The sequence below is a fragment of the Sapajus apella genome, unplaced genomic scaffold (assembly GCF_009761245.1).
Source record: "Sapajus apella isolate SASKATOON/1434 unplaced genomic scaffold, GSC_monkey_1.0 scaffold21, whole genome shotgun sequence".
Lineage (NCBI taxonomy): Eukaryota > Metazoa > Chordata > Mammalia > Primates > Cebidae > Sapajus > Sapajus apella.
In genome coordinates, this window is record NW_022436961.1 from 2,031,741 (window position 1) to 2,050,704 (window position 18,964).

The 18,964-nt window shown below is 37.1% G+C and overlaps 1 protein-coding gene across 4 annotated transcripts in view; it reads left to right on the plus strand.

Moving 5' to 3' along the window:
* Window positions 1–18,964, plus strand: part of KAT6A (lysine acetyltransferase 6A) — a 115,213-nt gene that overhangs the window by 47,826 nt on the left and 48,423 nt on the right. For all 4 annotated transcript variants that reach the window (XM_032288088.1, XM_032288086.1, XM_032288087.1 and 1 more), the window contains 2 exons: window positions 13,291–13,399; window positions 18,257–18,372. In XM_032288088.1, the coding sequence (XP_032143979.1) occupies window positions 13,291–13,399; window positions 18,257–18,372 (225 nt within the window). The remainder of the gene's footprint in view (window positions 1–13,290; window positions 13,400–18,256; window positions 18,373–18,964) is intronic.

Consider the following 18,964-nt stretch of genomic DNA (forward strand, 5'->3'; position numbering starts at 1 on the left):
AGACGGAATTCAGACTTAAGAGGAAGACCCACTGCCTGATTGCTTTCAAAGACTTGAGCGAGAGGCCCCACAAAGTTGGGTCTCATATCTCTCAAAAAGATGCCTTGCCCTGCTGCTGGTGGGCTTTCTGAGGGACCATGGCAAGTCTAATTCTGAGAGAGCTGAACTAGAAGAAGCTGAAGACTGGAAATGACCATTTCTTCTCAGAAAGGGCCAATGCCAGGATTCCACTGGTAGGATAGGAGACAGGAAGGAGCAAGTCCATTCTTTTGTCACCTTTACCTTCTAGTCTTCCTCTAGTGTGTTCCCTGCTGGGGGAGTTGAATGGGAAGCCACCTGACAGGAGAAATGAAGTGTGCAGAGTCTGAGCCCTACCTCATAAAGCCCAGTAGAGAAGAGTGAACTTGGACTTGAGACACAGCAGCGTAATAGCTGGTATAAATATTATTGGTGGGAGTATAGCCTCTCTGAAATTCACTTTGGCAGTATGGATCAAAAATCTTAGAAATATGAATACCTTTTGACCCAGTAATTCCAGTTCAAGAAATATATCCTAAGGAAATAATCCCAAAAATAGTAAAGATGGAAGTACAAAGCTGTTTGACTACAATATTGCATATAATAAAAAATTAGAATTTTAATGTTTTTCAATATGGGATTGGTCAAATTACCATATAGCATTTTGTGAAGTGTTATATAGCCTTAAGAAAGATGATATTGATTTGGATTTGTTGATGTGGAAATAGAAATTTAACAAAAAAGGAGATTACACCCTATTCTAGTATGGACTCATCTATGTGTATTTGTTGGTTTTGGTTTGTTTGGTTTGTTTGTTTGTTTTGAGCAGAGTCTCGCTCTGTTGCCAAGGCTGGAGTGCTGTGGCACAATCTTGGCTCACTGCAACCTCCACCTCCCAGGGTCAGGTGATACTTGTGCCTCAGCCTCTCGAGTAGCTGGGATTACAGGCATGCGCCACCAAGCTCAGCTAATTTTTGTATTTTTAGAAGAGATGAGGTTTTGCCATGTTTGCCAGGCTCGTTGTTTTTTTTTTTTTTTTTTTTTTAAATCTATGTAAAGAAAAAGCTGAAAACAATATACAAGAAAAGAGACAGTACAATACCAGGTTGAAGAATGCAGGCTCTGGGGCCAGACTGCCTGGGTTTGTATCTGGGCTGTGCCACTTACATCTTTATGACTTGGTTAACTCAAATTAATCTTTCTGGGGATGTTTCCCCTCTGGAAAGTGGTGATATTACCTTCCTCATAGGACAGTTGTGAGGTCTAAAGGTGTTAATACCTGTAAAGGATATAGGGCAGTGCTTGTGATTAAGTTCTCAGTAGATGCTGGCTATTAAGAGGAGGAGGCGGGGCGTGGTGGGACACACCTACAGTCCCAGCTACTTGGGAGGCTGAGGTGGGAAAATGGCTTGAACCCGGGAGGCGGAGGTTGTGGTGAGCTCAGATCGTGCCATTGCACTCCAGCCTGGGCAACAAAAGTGAAACGCCATCTCCAAAAAAAAAAAAGAAGGAAGAGAAATATTAGAAGATAATTTTATTTAGTCTTTTATTACCAAAATTTTAGTGTGAATGATATGATTTTATAATTAGGACAAATAATAAAACTTTTCTATTAAAACTAAAAACAATGAAGCAGACAAAGATGTACTAAGTATCTTTGCTTACTTGTAGGAGACCTAGAACTCCAAGATACTCTCTTTGTGGGTAACCAAGCATTTCCTGCTACAGCCTACATACAGCTGACAACTGAGGTTTGTCTTTTGACAAGCTCCTATTCTTTGTTGTAGGAGAAGTTCATTCTTCTCAAGATCTGTACAGATCCTCAGGGACTTGCATTGTTACACTCACTTCTGGCTAGATTCCCAAGGCCTTCATCTTATTTTTGCCCTAGCTCCTTGGATGTTTCTCTTCCCTCTGCTCTATACAGAATTAAACTTAAACCCCCTGCCTTTTAAAAAAATTACTGAAAAGCGACTCACTTGTTTTTTAGTGGACTACAAGTTTCAAGATTTTTATTGTAGCATAGAAAAAATTTAGAATGGAGTCTTAAAGTTTTTTAAAAAGTCCCTTGACTACGTTGCCTCTAGGAACTTGTCACTAGCCACCACTTTGCATTTCAACCTCCTTCCACCTTTCTTGACCCTCTCAATGCCTTTTCTTAGTTTCTTAAGCAGAAAAGTTTTTGTCTTACTCAGTTACGGAGACACATGTGCTGTATTAAAATAAAAATTCTTATTACTATTTTTTACATTTAGGAACCTGCTGTAGCTTCCACATGTTTGTTTATCTTTCCCTTTTCCTTCATGATTCTCTGAGAGTGGAAAAAGGGAGTAAAAGATTGAATTCTTTTTGCTATAACTAATGCTGTTCTTTGAGGAAGGCAGAAGAGAACCTCTGGTCAATATTTGTTTTGAATATCTAAATTTAAATCGTTCTACACTATACTATGTTAGTATCGCCATTTACTTTACCAATATTAGAAACACAACATTTTCTACCTGTAAAGCCTCCTTCCGTCTTCCCTCCTTTCTCTCTATCACGTTTTATCTATAGATTATTCACTTGAGTGACTGAGTTGAAAACTACATAATATATTTAGAGTTATGAACTTGGAGTCAGAATATCCACCAAACTTTGAATGTCACTTTCCTCACTTTACTAGTGCACCCTTTGACAGTGATTTTTTTTCTTTAACTGAGGAGTGGATAATGATTTTCGAAGATCCCTTCCAGTTCCAAACATCATGATTCTCATAGCAGAATCTTGCATTCTATCAGATATGTGTCAATTATTATTCTTGGTAGGTTTTGAAGAAAATGATGCTTTTTGCCAATTTGTCCAAGTGTTCTTAAACCTTTGTTTGGCCGAAATAAATGCCTACCGTAACAATCTTTTAAAAATTTAATGAACATGAAAGCCTTCTTGAATATCTTATTTCTTCTAAACCATCACTTTTTTTTTCTTTCTTTAAAATTGAGATGAACCTTGCTCTGTTGCCCAGTCTGGAGTGCAGTGGTGTGATCTCAGCTCACTGCAACCTCCACCTCCTGGGTTCAAGTGATTCTCCTGCCTCAGCCTCCTGAGTAGCTGAAAGTACGGGTGCCTGCCACCGACCTCAGCTAATTTTTGTGTTTTTAGTAGAGATGGGGTTTCAACAGGTTGGCCAGGCTAGTCTCCTGACCTCAGGTGACCCACCCGCCTCGGCCTCCCAAAGTGTTGGGATTATAGGCATGAGCCATCACGCCTGACAGACATCACTTTTATATATATTTAAGCATAGAAAAATTCTTTTGCTAATGCTCTTATACTCAAGTACCACTAAATTATATTTTTAAGTGGGTAATATGCAGTGTGGTAAATGTGTGTATACAAAGACTTTAAAACTCTTAATGCAATTGCATAAATAAATACCATATGTAGAAAATTTCTTAGACCACAGGAAATTTTAATTACCTTGCCTATTTCAGGAAGTTAAAATAGAACTAAAACTTGCCCTAAGAAGTAGCAATCAGTCAGTTAACAAAAATGAGCTTTGAAGAATACAGTTTGGAAAACGATATAGCAAAAACTAGCACTTATTAGGTGTTTCTTACATTTGAATTACACAGCCATAACCTTATCTGATTTACTCTTCATGATAACTTGAAAGGCAGGTATGTCATACTTTTTAACACTGAAGAGATATGTAACTTCCTCAAAGTGATGCCACAATGGCAGAACCGAGTCTGTTTCTGAGTGCTGCTGAGCTGATTCTTGTAGGTAGAGATGCAAAGGACTTTGAGATAAGGGGTAAAATACCCAGGAGAATGAGCATAAATTATGATCTCTGAAGATGAATGAATAGATTGGGAATAGAGGAAGATAGAGTGATAAAGGTAGTTTAGTGTATAAAGGAGTGAATTGAATACCAGCCTGTGGCAGTTGACAGTTGAGATATGTTCTGTAAGTTTTGAGCCAGGCAAATGACTGGATAAACATAGTATTTAGGAGGATTAATCTGCTAGCTATATGCAGAAAAAAAGTCAAAGGAAAGAGTAGAAGGTGTCAATCTGTGTAGGAGATTGCATATGGTGACATGACTGAGTCAGGAGAGAGGTACCGGCAGGTAAAAGAAACTAAAGTAGAAAGAAAGGACCACAAAGGAAGGGAGAGGCAATAATAATTTGGAAGTATCATCCAGTATTTGGATGAATGAGGAAAATTATGTATCACTGACAGAAAGTGGAGCTTTCAAATAACTGCAGAACCTGTGAAAGGAAGATAACTTTTTACAGTTTCTTAGCTTAGAATTTAAATTCAGCAAATATACATATTGTCATTTTTGATGTCACTTCTGATTAAGAAATAGATTGTTATAGTATGTTAAGATGATTGCTTTCTCATCTAAATTTCCAATAATCTACATACATAGTAAAAGTGGAAATTGAAGTTGAACATTACTGATTTAATTATATAATTAACTTTCACCAATAATGTTATTGATGTCTAATTGTAGAAGCCATTGAATGAACTCATCATAACAAAAAATCAATTCAATTTACCATCCCTATTAAAGTTTTGTAATGGCTAATGTGTTATGTTGGAATTGATTAAAATTACAGAAAGTTATAGACTATAAATAATGGAGATTATAGGTCTTTTCTCAGGCCATTCATTTTTTAAAATTATTATCAATCTTTTGCAACTGTGCACTTTTCAGAACAGATTATCCTTAAAAATGTTTAATATGCAGTCATACAGTACTTGATAGTATATGGGATGCTGAAGAATTTAAAGAGATTAAAGTCCACCCAAATATAGTTTCCTTGAAGATACAGAATCTAGGAGGAAAAGCTCTGAGTAAGTAATGATAAATGGAGCTAAGCATGGTTTTGTTGCATTTTAATTTCAACAAATGCTTACTTAGTACATACTAAGTACAAGACACTTGAGGTGAATTAAGTGGCGATTTCTGCTTACCTAGGACTATCAATTTGGAAAAGGTGGATAAAAATGGAATTCTGAACTGTCAGAAAGGATTTGGGAGGAGCATGAGTTCATCAAAGGCTATTATTAGTGAAAGAATGAAAAACTTGGTAATTTACATGGAGGGCTTGCCAGAGTGAAAGAGAATCATACACTTTAGAATATTCAGCTTTCTCAAGGTATCAACACTTTCCAACAAAGGATGAGTTTCTGAAAGGGAATATGCATACTGGTTTGTTACCCTTACGATATTGGAAATAACTAATTTTGCAAAGATTTCTCAAAAGGCTTACTTTTTTGGTGTGTGAGTAGATAATATGAATGGTACTTAATTTGTTTCTAATTGTTTTGTGTGGATTTTGTTTTGAATTGACTGACATTTATAAGTATTTTGAAAATGTGAGTATAACCTGTTCTTTGGTTGACTCAAATTTTTATGTTATGTTAAAATGCCCACCAAGGAGTAATATTTACTGGACTTTCTGTTATGCATGCATTGGGGTATGTGTTGACAACCTAGCAATACTCATTTCCCTCGTGCCCAGCCATTGAGCATCATTTTGGTTTTCTTCTATACCAAGCCTGAGAATTGTCCAATTTTCCACTCTTGTAAGCTTAAGACTTACTCCTGTTTATCCTTCAGATATTAGTATAGCTGAGTGCTTGTGAGTAGATATTTATCAACTTACAGATAATGTCTCTGCTGAAAATTATTTGAGTTTCTGTAAAACAAATACCCACTGAAGAAAGTTAATTTCAGGTTAAATTTACTTTATTTGATTCTAACTGTGGGAGATGAAAGGGGCAGGATAAAGTACCTGGGGACTGCTAGAAGACTGGAGAGGCAGTCTAGGCTGTAGTTGTAGAGGGATAGATTTGAAAGAAGCTTATGGTGGTTTGTGCTCAGAGTAACCTGGCTGGATAAGGTACATGGTGGTCGGAAAGAATTTTTCATATGAGACTGAAAAGTGTTTCATCAATAGATTTAATTCTTAGTCTTACTTCATAAGACAATTGTTAAGACATAAAGGTGAGTTGTATTTATGCAATTGGATTCAAAGATAACTAACTTCCATATAGGTACAGTGAAAATAAAATGGCTAACAGTTAATTTCAGTAGCCAAATTTAATTGTTATTTGTAACTTTTTTTAAAATTTTTGATGGGCTACAATTATATTCTAATTCTGTTTACTGCATACAAGATTAGCACATTCATAGGGTTCCACGGGAATGGTTAAAAATACAGGTTTCCGATGAGAACAAATTATAGTAGTTGCTTTTCATTACATCAGTTTTGACTTATTTCTTAAATCATCTGATTTGTGAGAATATGAAAATATCTATACCAGTTGGTTTTATTTTTTTCATTATGGTACAATTTATATAAAAATTACCATTTTAACTATTTTTAAGTGTATAATTCAGTGGCAATAAGTACATTCACACTGTTGTGATACCACCACCACCATCCATTTATTTTCCATCCATCCAACATTTTTTCATCATTTCAGATAGACTCCGTATCCATTAAACAATAACTTCCCATTCTTCACTTCCCATGGCCTTCGGTAACCTGTTTTATTTTTTGTCTCTATGAATTTGCCTATTCTAAGTACCTCATATAAGTAGAATCATAATATTTGCCCTTTTGTGGTACACTACTGGATTTGAAAGAAATGAGCTGCAGTAATTATAGTTGAACATAAGTTTTGTGTATGCCTTAGCCTGTTTTCTGCTGCTGTAACAGAATCCTACAGACTGGGTAATTTATAAAGAAGTTTATCTGGTTCATAGTTTTGGAGACTGAGAAGATCAAGGGGCCGCATCTCTCTGTGAGAGCCTTCTTGCAGTGCCATAACATGGCATAAGGGCAGAGGATGGAAGCAAGCATGCAAGACAGAGAGGAAAAGGGGGCCAAATTCCAACGATAACTAGCCCACTCCCCTGATAAACAGCATTAATCTAGTCATGAGGGCGGGAGCCCTCATCACCCAGTTACCTTTCGAAGGCCTCCACCTCTCAACACTGCTAAATGGCAACACCATTTGGAGGGGACACTGAAACCGTAGATGACTGTTTTATAGATACTTGTATTTAAGTCTACAGAAGGATGTGCTCGTTATTCTTTTGTTGCTTAGTGTTTGAGTGTTACAGGGAGTATTACGTGAATTATATTTGTACTTCTTCCATACTCTTTTTTTTTTTTTTTTTTTTTTTTGAGAAGGAGTCTCGCTTTGTTGCCCAGGCTGGAGTGCAGTGGCGCAGCCTTGGCTCACTGCAGCCTCTGCCTCCTGGGTTCAAGTAATTCTTCTGCCTCAGCCTCCCAAGTAGCTGGGACTACAGGTGCACGCCACCACGCCGGCTAATTTTTGTATTTTTAGTAGAGATGGGTTTTCACTACATTGGCCAGGCTGGTATCGAACTCCTGAGCTCCTGATCCATCTGCCTTGGTCCCCTAAAGTGCTGGGATTGCAGGCGTGAGCTACTGTGCCTGGCCACTTCTTCCATACCCTTTAAATTGGCTATGCCAGTGTGTCTCAGTAATTTCCAGTGGCTGTAAAACTTGAGAAATTTTGTAGCTTTTAGAAATTGCATGTCTCTATTGCCGGATTGCTTATGAAGTGATTTCTTAGAGGTTTCCAAAGTCATAAGCTTTGAGTTTACAAGTACAGTTCTTTTCCATGAAAATTTTGGTGTTGACAAATTATAGAATTTATCATTCAATTTAGTCTTAAAAGAACTGGAAATAATTACATATAACAAAACAGGAGGAGAAGAAAGGGACGGGATAAAGTATCTGGAAACCACTAGAAGAACCACTGTTCTTTATGTCAGTGTTTAAGAAAAGAGACAAAATAAAGGTAGATTTGAATTCCTCGGAAGATATTAGAAAATAGAGATAATTATAGGTTTTTGGCTTTAAAAAATTAAAGACACAGTATGGGGGAAAGAAATGAAAATTGGGGCTCATGCCTATAATCCCAGTACTCTGGGAGGCTGAGGCGGGTGGATCACCTGAGGTCAGGAGTTTGAGACCAGCCTGACCAACATAGTGAAACACAAAATTAGCTGGGCGTGGTGGCGCACGCCTGTAATCCCAGCACTTTGGGAGGCCGAGGTGGGTGGATCACGAGGTCAAGAGATCGAGACCACCCTGGTCAACACGGTGAAACCCCGTCTCTACTAAAACTACAAAAAATCAGCTGGGCCTGGTGGCGCGTGCCTGTAATCCCAGCTACTCAGGAGGCTGAGGCAGGAGAATTGCCTGAACCCAGGAGGCAGAGGTTGCGGTGAGCTGAGATCGCGCCATTGCACTCCAGCCTGGGTAACGAGAGCGAAACTCTGTCTCAAAAAAAATTCTTTCATGATATAAACCTTAACAGAGAACATTGGGAACATTTTTACTTTTCCTGTTTTTAAAAGTTATTTCCAAAAGCTCAAGTCAGAATGCCTGTTACTGGAGCATCCACCCTGTGTTGCCTCAATGCTGCCATCTGGTGATTATTATAGAGATCTCAACGTGGTGCTTAAGGTGATGTAGGGCAACCGATGACGCAAGGTTTATACAGTCTTGTGAGAAATTGAATGGAGATGAGTTGCTGTGGCAGAAATCTTACTTGGTTATTTATGGCCATGAAATCACTTTCTGAAATTGCTTTGTAAACAGTAGAGCATTTGTGTACTACTGTAATTATTGTGCTGCACATGGCTTTTTATCAGGCTCATACCCAACTCATTGTTCTTTCTATGTAAGGTACTCTTATTATTTCTAGTTCCACAAGGTAATTCAGTTAATTATTCAGCAATACTCATTGAGTGACTACTATATACTAGGCATTGTTTTTAGTAGTAGGAATATGGTCCTAAAAAGATGAAAATCAGAGCCTTCATAGAAGTTACATTTAGTTAAGAATAAATAATAAGATACACATATACACGTTAGTTAATGAAAAGGGCTAAGGGAAAAAAAATACAAAGCAGGGAAGGAACTTGTGAATTATTGGGGTTGGTGGGTTACTGTGAAATGCTAGATGGGGGTTCAAAACAGGCCTTACAGAAAAGGTGACTTCCTGCGTAGAGATCTGAAAGATCTGGGGAGAAACATTCTTGATATAGAGGAAAGCAGATGCAAAGACCCTGTGCCTGTAACCGCTGCCTTGAAGGAAACATAAGCAAGGAAGCTGGAGTGGAGTATAGAGGGAGACAGCAATAGAAGATGAAGTCAGGAAGGCAACTGAGGGAGCAAGCAGGGGAGTACATATCACACAGGGCCTTGTAGTTCATGTGGCATTTAATCTGAAATGGAAGCAACTGGACTGGAGAGTTTAGGGTAGCTGAATGACATGCTTTGATTTACCTTTTAACAGATTCACTGTGGCTGTTGTTTTTAATGGTATGTAAAGTCATTTGCTGCAACCTTTCTTCTTTTATTAGCTGTAGGAACAGGCTTTCTTTATATTGATCATGGGAAAAATAAGGGATAAGAAAGAAGCTTGGATAGCTCTGAGAGAAATGTATGGCATACTGTCTGCATAGATTTTTAAAAATTATATTCACTGATTATCAATAATTTTTGTCTTTGTGATACAGAGCAATTGAAATCAGCTTGTAGAATTTTACTTGGAAAATATTAAGAATATCTCTTCTATTTTTTCTATAACCACCTTAGTGCATTTCAGATTCAAATCTTATGGTGAGCCCAATATAGTTTTACCCTGCCTCACTGGTTTTCATGCTCATTAATAGTTTGGGAATGAGAGTGACCTGGAGTTACAGTTTTTAAATGCTTTTAACAATATAGTTTGGCAGATTGTAAAACAAATCATGGTGTACTGATTAGTAGTGCTATTTGATCAACAAATTAAAGAAAACTCATAGACTGTGTCTTAACCTAGATGATTTATTTAAACCATTTGTTGCTGTAGCTCATCAGCTAAAATGACTAAACTCCTGAGGCACTGTTTCTCTTTTCCAAATTGCACTTAAAAAACAAACTGAAATAATTCACTTAGTTAAAATGTCATGTTCATTGTCAGTAATAGTATTTCTCTGTGGATTTACTTTGGTTTGGTAGCTGAAAAGTTTATCGTTTTTATGCTTGGCCAAATAATATGCATCTTTGTGGGGTAGCATGCCATGTGTGACTGAAAACTATTTTTATACAGCTTGAATCTGTTTGGAATAATGCCTTTATTTGACTTAACAAATTGCTTTTTAGCTTTATTTTCACACTGTAAATATCAGTATTGTGTAAACTTAAGTTTTCATTATTGGTACTAAATCAGCAAGTTGTTCTGTGTCATGAGTAAGCAAGGTCTAAGACTAGGGTTATTTGATAAGTGCTAGAATGATTTAAACTGTTTCCATCTCTAAGTAACAACACAGCCAATTTGTCTGAATCACTATGCCTCTGCCCTTCAGGTTTTAATGTTTTGGAGTACAAAGTCTAGTAGTGTGAAACTGATCATACATAAAAGAAGTATTAACAGTAACATTACAGGGAACATACAGGGACATATAGGGATAATTTTGCTAGGGGTTTCTTAGTTATGTTTTTAAATATTTTTTTTGCGATTAGAAACTTTACTGTCTCGGTCTGGATGGCAAAGACACATGTTTGAAGACACAGACTACTCCATAGTCTTAACTTTTTAAGACTGTGTTTCCTATGCTGAAGAATAACAATAATTTGTTTTCCAGACTTTCTCTTTTTTCCCTCTTTTATGTTTGCTCTGTTAGGTAGTAATAAAATGATCTAATTTGTCCCTGAGAAGTAATAGCAGATTAGCCAAGTACTTTGCTGTACCTAAATATGTGAATTTTAGTAATTTGGTTTGAGTTGTGATACTGTTCTCAATCTTCCCTCTAGCTTCCCGTCCTAAAGTGATGGCTTTTCTTTAGTGATGGCTCTAAACTCAACTTTTGTTCCTTTTTAACCAGACTGCTGAAGTGCCATAACGTGCCTTATATATGAATATGGTACTGTGACCCACCGTCACCGTTTATAGGTCATTACACTGAATTGTGTACCTATAATGACTTTTCTAAAATTTAAATCTTGGCCGTACTATTCCTCTGCCTAAAATCTCCCAGTTGTACCTTGGAGGCTACAGAATAAATCTCAAATCTCATGACTGGCTTCTACCTTCTTCCTAGGCCTTCTTCAGAGGTTTGTTTTGTTTTTCATTGCTGGATAAAGTCTTTCCTGACTTACTTCCCCAGTTCTTTTTTCATACTCCTTTTTGAGGAAAGGATGTGATAGTCTTAATTATGATTAAGCCATAATTATTAAGACAACTAGCCGTTCATCTCTCAGTCTCTTGGCTAGAGCACTACTGTTAGCTTGTTGTGTTGGGTGTTTTCATATTGATGTTCCACCCAACTCTCTCATTAATCTGTTTGCTTTTCTGGCTTATTCTGTGCCACCTACCTAAGTATTGGTGTTCTCACCTTAGCTCTCTTCTTTACACGTTTCTTCATGAGAAAACTTATCAACTCTGATGGCTTTAGTGCCATTTTGTATGTATATGATTTCTAGATTTTTAAATCCAGACCAGTCTCTGTCTTAACTTTCAGATCTCCCTGTATTATATTGTCCATTGGTATTGCTATGTGAATGTTACATAAGCATTTTAAAGCTCAGTAAGCCCTAAACTAAGCTCACTTTCCCCTCCCAAACCTGATTCTGTGTTTTCTGCCTTTCTGAACACCTTTTTAACCTAGTGGGGCTACCTGTTAAATGCTTCTGGAAAAACATAAGTCAAAGGGTGCTTCTGTGAAAGTACCTCGTCCCCACTTTCCTCCTCTGTTTTCCATTTCTATCGTTCTATCATTGCACCTACAAATATTTTATTGTACTTTATCTCTTCTCCCCAGTAGACTAAACGCATCTTGATACTTTGTCCTTGGGGAAGCAAGTGAATGAATGAATGAATGAATGAACGAATGAATGCATCTCGAGGACTTTCTATTGCCATCCTGCATACTGCCTGGCATAAATAGTTGAGAGGTGACTGAGGGTACCTCCAACTAAACACTTTTAAAATGGAACTCATCAGTTTTCTCCAAATTGCTTTCCTTTGCTTTCTTCCAAATTTTCTGTTTTAAAATGACTCACTATGCACAGTTGATAGCGTCTTTTCAGTTCCTTTAGTCATATTTAACTCACTTTCTTTTTCTGCTACTCTCACAACTGGTTTTAAGCCCATTGCTATTTCTTCTATTTCATTTCCTTAGCTTTGGTTCAAGTTCTTACTTGTCTTCACCAGACCATTGTAACTACTGTTTAATGTTTTACCTATCTTTGGACTTTTCCCCATTTGTCTTTGATATTGCTACAATAATTATTTTTCTCCCATGCAAGTGGATATATCCTGGTTCAGTAAGTTTGCCTGTGGGATAAAGTCCAATTAAAAAAATACATTATATTTTCATTTGAAAGCTGTATTTAGGTAATTGCAGATATTTAATGTATATATTTTAGTGAGTTTGAAAGTCCAACTTCTTTACCTTCAGTGGCTTACCTTTGGTGTCAGTCTTCATGAACTTATCTAGCTTCTTTCTTTTATTTTTTCTTTTCCTCTCTTGTAGCAGAAACCAAGTACTTGAAGCATTGGCCTTACCAGACTGCACCCCTAAGTCCATCCTGTTTATACTACCTCTATTGCCTTCTCTCCATCACTCTTAGAAGGAACATAGATTAAACTGCTCTTAACACTTGTTAGCTATTGTCCTTGGACAAGTTTCTAAAGATCCCACAACATAGTACTGGTACTTAATACATGCTGTCTTCCTCTTTCAGCCTTTTCCCTCCTCCACACCACAGTTGGAATTTCTCTTTCTTACTGCTAGAAAACACTTACTGTTTCTCTCTTATAGCACTTAATGTCTTCTGCCGAGGAGTCACTGTATCTGTGTTTACTTGTGTATAGCTTACTACTCTTCCAGTAGATAACATGCATTTTCAGGGCTTAGACTGTGACTTCTTGAACTTACTCCAGTTGAATTTTTCAATCTTAAGGGTTTGTGTTTTAAAATCCACACTGTATCACTTAGTTTCTAAGTGACGAACATGACTGGGATATGATTTTTTGAAGTAAAGTTTCTAAATGGACATCGCAAGGACCAGTTGTAAAGGCATAGCCAGAACAGGCTTGTAAAAACTCACCTACACAGTTGAAATTTAGGAGAGTAATACAATTGTCCTAAACTTACTCTCATCGGAATTTAAAACTATAATTTTATGTCTTTATAGTAATACTAAATAAAAATATTAGTCCTGGAATGAATTGTGTTTTTCTTCACAGCCGGTTGCTGAACCAATCCCCATCTGTAGTTTTTGTCTTGGTACAAAAGAACAAAACCGAGAAAAGAAGCCAGAGGAACTCATCTCCTGTGCCGACTGTGGCAACAGTGGTATGTGATTTCCTTCTGTTGTTGTTCTAAAATGTGTTATGAAAGCAACAGGAAAGTATGTTTAACTTGAGTTTGTGTCCCTGATTCTTCTGAAATTAATACAGGCATACATCTTTTAATGATGGATGATACATTCTGAGAAACATGTCCTTAGGCAATTTCATCATCATGTGAACATCATAGAGTATTCTGACACAAACCAAGAGGGATGGCCTACTACGTACCTGGGTCGTATAGTGTATAGTCTGTTGCTCATGGCTCAAACCTGTGCAATACTGAATATTGTAGGCAGTTATAACACTGGTGAATATTTGTGTATCTAAACATATCTAAATATAGAAAAGGTACAGTAAAAATACAGTATTATGACCTTACGGGGCTACAGTCACATGTGGTCTGTTTTTTTCTTGTTTGTTTTTGAGACAGAGTCTTCCTCTGTCGCCCAGGCTGGAGTATAGTGGCGCTATCTTGGTCCATTGCAACCTCCGCCTCTTGGGTTCAAGCAATTCCTCTGCCTCAGCCTCCCTAGTAGGTGGGATTACAGGCACCCACCACCATGCCTGGCTAATTTTTGTATTTTTAGTAGAGATAGGGTTTCACCATGTTGGCCAGGCTGGTGGCAAACTCCTGACCTCAGGTGATCCGCTCTCCTTGGCCTCCTCAAAGTGCTGGGATTACAGACATGAGACACTGTGCCCAGACATATGTGGGCTGTATTTGATTAAAACGTCCTTGTGTGATGCATGACTGTATTTTAATTTGATTATGATTTTAGCTAACTGAGATGAGCTTCTGCACTAGGAAGGGATTTGAATATATAGCTGAAATGTGTAATTCAGTTAATTTAAATCAGGTTTTAGTTTTTTTTTTATATAAAACATTTTCTGTGGGGTTATTTTTTCCCATTGGTCTGTACATTTCAGTATTTAACATCTGCTTAAATCACAGCAATCAGTTTGAAGTTATTGCTGGTTTCTTTAATAATCACTACTTAGTTTTTCTTGATTTATGCCTCAGGCTTGATGAACAGAACTAGGATAACAGATTTGTTTTTCTTGATGGAAACTTACATATGTCACATTGGGAAATAGTGTTGATACTGCAGTCTAGCAAGCAGTGTGAAATTCTAGGCCCTATGAAAGATTTTGCAGAATCTCCTAATTTGCCAATTCCAGAGATATTCTTGCTCTGCATTTTAAGAACTCACAAGACGTTACGGGAAGGCCTTGGTAAACCAGCATTATCTTTGACTATTGGCTTAATTTTCAGTGTTTTATATTGATAAGAATCATGACTTAGTTTAGAAACAGAAACCACACTAGATACTTCAAGAGGAAGAAAGTTAATATTGGAATTAGGTATTTGTGAAATTGTTGGCGGGGCTGAAGAGGCAAGCTGGAGGCTGGGCTTTAATGACTGACACCTGGGACACTGCAGCACTGACCCATCCAAGGAGTTAGTGTGCCTGCCTCTATCTGAAAGAGGTGGAAGCAGGAGGGAATCCTGCACAACAATTGCACCCTGTAGTTGGTGCTGAAGAGCTGAGTTTGGCCATCATCACAATAGCTCTGGATATCCACGAGGGAGAAGCATGGAGTCATTGTTTCCATGACTTTTCTTATCATTAGAAAATAGTACTAGGAGGAGGATGATCTTTGCCTTGTTTTTGCCTTTGAAATATCCCTGGAGAACATACCGAGTTGTCAGAACTTAGAGCCTAGCTGCAGAGGAGTCTAAAAAGTACAGCTTTTAGCTTTTCAATTTATGCATAGAAGAAGGTGAGAATAGATCTTGAGTGCTGGATGATCATATCCAACATGCTATCACAAACTAAAATGAACTCTGGATGGGTTTCATAGTTAAGTATAAACCATAAATTATAAAAGATTAGATGAAAATACAATGGCATACCATATAATGCAGCGATTTTCAAATTTCTTAAATAAAACCGAAATATATGAAACATAAAATGAGTTTATTCTGAGTAAGGTGTAAATGAAATGGAGGATAGGGAGTGTTGTGTTTACAGCCCTACCTTCTAAGTAGCATTCTATTTGGGGTGGTTTCTGCATCTCTCTAAGCTAAGGATGAACATAATTTGAAAACTATTACTGTAGTAGTAACTTCTAAAGAAATTGTAGAACAATTAACTATTATCTATTGCTGTAGAAAATAAATTACTCTAAAACTTAGCAGCTTAAAGCAGCAAAACAGTTTCTACTTCATACTGTTTCTGTGTGTCATGAATTTGGGAGTTGCTTATCTGGGTCGTTTTGACTTGGTATCTTTCATGAGTTTGCTGCCAGGATTTTAACTGGTGCTGCAGTCACGTGAAGGTTTCCATGATGGCTCATTTACCTGGCTGACAAGTTGCTGCTGCCACAGCCTGTTAACAAGAAGCTTCAGTTCTGTGCCATGTGGACATCTTCACAGGGCTGCATGAGTGCCTGCAACATGGCGGCTGGCCTCTCCGATGAGTGTTTGAGAGAGAGTGAGGTGGAATGTGCAGTGTGTTTTATAACCTGGCCTTGGAGTCACACTGTGTTATTTCAGCAGTCTCTTCTTGGTAATGCAGATCAACGCAGTTATATGGGAGGGAACTGTGAAAGTGTGACTAGATGGAGGCAAGAATGCCTAGGGAGCAGCTTGGAGGCTGGCTGTCACAGTACCCCAGGAAGGAAAGCATGGGGTTAGCTGGATACGTGAACATTGATATTTTCTAAATTAAAAAATAACATACCTAAAATAGAGCAAGAATAATTGGGGAAAATAATTGCTTTAAATATGGCAAGGGGCCAGAAGCTCTGTAAGTATAAAGAACATGTTTACATTTCTAAGCATGTAAAGTCTGAAGAGCAGAGCCTATGAACTGGCAATTTATATGAAAGAAAACTAATAATTGAACCTATAAAAAGTGTTTTACTCAAGTAATAATAGGAACACATACCATAGTAGCAGTAAAGTATCATTTTATAGCTTTTGTAATAATCACAATTGAAAGAAAATAGAGCTCAAACTTAGAGCTCATGTAATTGTGGTAAAACACTTGTTCTTTTGCTGGTAGCACTATATATTATATCATAGTTTTTGGAAGATGTTTTAGCAGTGCATATCAAGCTATAAAAATGTATAATTCATTTGACTCACCAGTCCCACTTTCAGGAATTCATTCTAAGGAATTAATTTAAAAGAAATAATCTGTAAACATGAAGTAATTCACTTTAGTGTTCTCTAGTCTCAGTATTTAACAATAGGGAAATGGTCATGCAGGTTATAGTGTGTCAATCAGTGGAATATGATTAGTTTAAGGAATGTAAAGTTTACTTAAAATTAAATAAAAACTGTGTATATGCTAAAATTACAGACATGCAAAGGCTTTCAGCTAGTTTGAATAGGAAAAGTGTAACATAAACATGGCTGTTATTCTAGGATTATAGGATTATGGGTGAAATTTTCACACCTCTTGGATTTTCCTTCAGTGCTAGTGATGTTTTGATGATAAACTTGCTATCTCATAAAAGAGAAAATCCTTTAGGAATAGAAAAGAGAGGAGAAGATGATTTAACAAGCCCTTGCTCTCACCAAAGAAAAATAAACACAACCAACTTTTGGAGAAGAGAGAGGGACAGGTCTTTTTAGAGTTGAGGGCATATTGGCTACCCTTAATTTTTTAGAGTCAGATTGATAACTAACTCTGGGAAGAGGAAGCATGTTTTTTTCCCTGTTGCTATTCATTCTGAGCACTGCAGAAATACTGCTTTTGGTTTTAGTTTTAGCTTGTGTGCCTTAAATTGTGAGCAGATAACTCACTTTTAAGTGACAGGATTTTTATTGTATACAGGAGTTCCCCCTTATTCTTGGGGGTTTCAGGACCCCCAGTGGATGCCTGAAAACTTGGATAAAACCGAACTCTGTGTATATGGTGCTATGTTTTTCCCTGTGCATACGTACATATGATAAAGTTTAACTTATAAATTAGGCATAGTAAGAGGTTAAGAATAATAGATAATAAAATAGAGCAATTATAACAACATGCCAGCATCACTAGTTTTGTGCTTTGGGGCCATTATGAAGTAAAATAAGTAAAATAAGGGCTACTCAAACACAAGCATGATGATAACACCAGCATGGTGATACCAGCGATAGTCTGATAGCCCAGATGACCACTAAGTAACTAACAAGTGGGTAGTGTGCAGTGTGGGTGATCACAGCCCATTTGGGACAGCAGATCTCATTATGCTACTTAGAACAGTGTGCAACTTAAAACTTAGGAGTTGCTTATTTAATATTTTCACACTGCAGTTGACTGTGGATAATTAAAACCTCAGAAAGCAAAACTGCAGATCAGAGGGGACTGTTTTTAAAATTACAAGTTACATCTTACCATTTGAAAAAATGGTGGCCCAAAAGGGAATAAAAGTGCAACATAAAATCCACTCCTAGATACATATAGCTCAGTTTTCTAGGATGTTACCAATGTGTAAATAGTTTTTTGTATATTCTTTCAGTAATGCATGTATGAGCATTTCTCATATATGGACAGATATGTATCCATATATTTACTGGCATTTGTACAAACATAATGCTTTGATGCAGGCTTAACAAAAGTTTGGAGTTTGTCAAGTTTTTTATAATCAAATTGTGCGAAGGGGGTCCTAATTTCTCTTTAACATTAATAAAACTGAATTGTGGTGCCAAGTCCTGATGAGAAAGGTGTAGCAAACTTCCAGGAGCATCTTGCTTTATTTGATATGTACTTTGTATTTAAGATGATTGCCTTTTTCTACATAATTTCTTTAGTACAATAGCAAAATGATTCTTGATTGTTTCATTCATGAATATTCTCCCTCTTATTAGGCCATCCATCCTGTTTAAAGTTTTCCCCTGAACTAACGATTAGAGTGAAGGCCTTACGGTGGCAGTGCATCGAGTGTAAAACCTGCAGCTCCTGTCGAGATCAAGGCAAAAATGCAGTGAGTATCTTTGCCTTCTAATACGGGTGTTTCATTTACAGTAGAATGTCCAACCAGTGTTTTCATCTAAGTATGGCTGGTTATTTTTCAGACACTTGGTCCAGTAGCATTTAGAATAGCCAGTAGCCTCTTTTAATCTACATGTCATTAGTTTAGAATACTTGTTCATTTAGACTTAGATTATGTCTAGGTAATTTGTAAAGCACTTAATTATATATTTGCAGAGAGACTAAGCTACATTACAGAAATACTCCAAAATTTCTTTGAGCTGTACAGAGGCATTCATTTAGGATAGTCATTTGATATATTAGTTACAAATTGTCCTTTTCTCATTGTTAAAGCAGACCAGGGTTAGCTTATTTCTGGTTATTGGATAGACTTGAAACTAATGGAACTTTAGCTCTTTATCAAAGATTGGCTGGAACATAACTTTTTGCTAACTCTCTCTGTTTACTTAGTTGATACAAATTAAGAAAACTTAATATTATGGTCACTCATCTCTTTAAAGTCCTTGAAGCTTTCTAGGTTTTATGTGGTCATGATCCTAACATGTTTCTGCTCCATAAGGTTAAGCAAAACCGTCCTTTCTTTT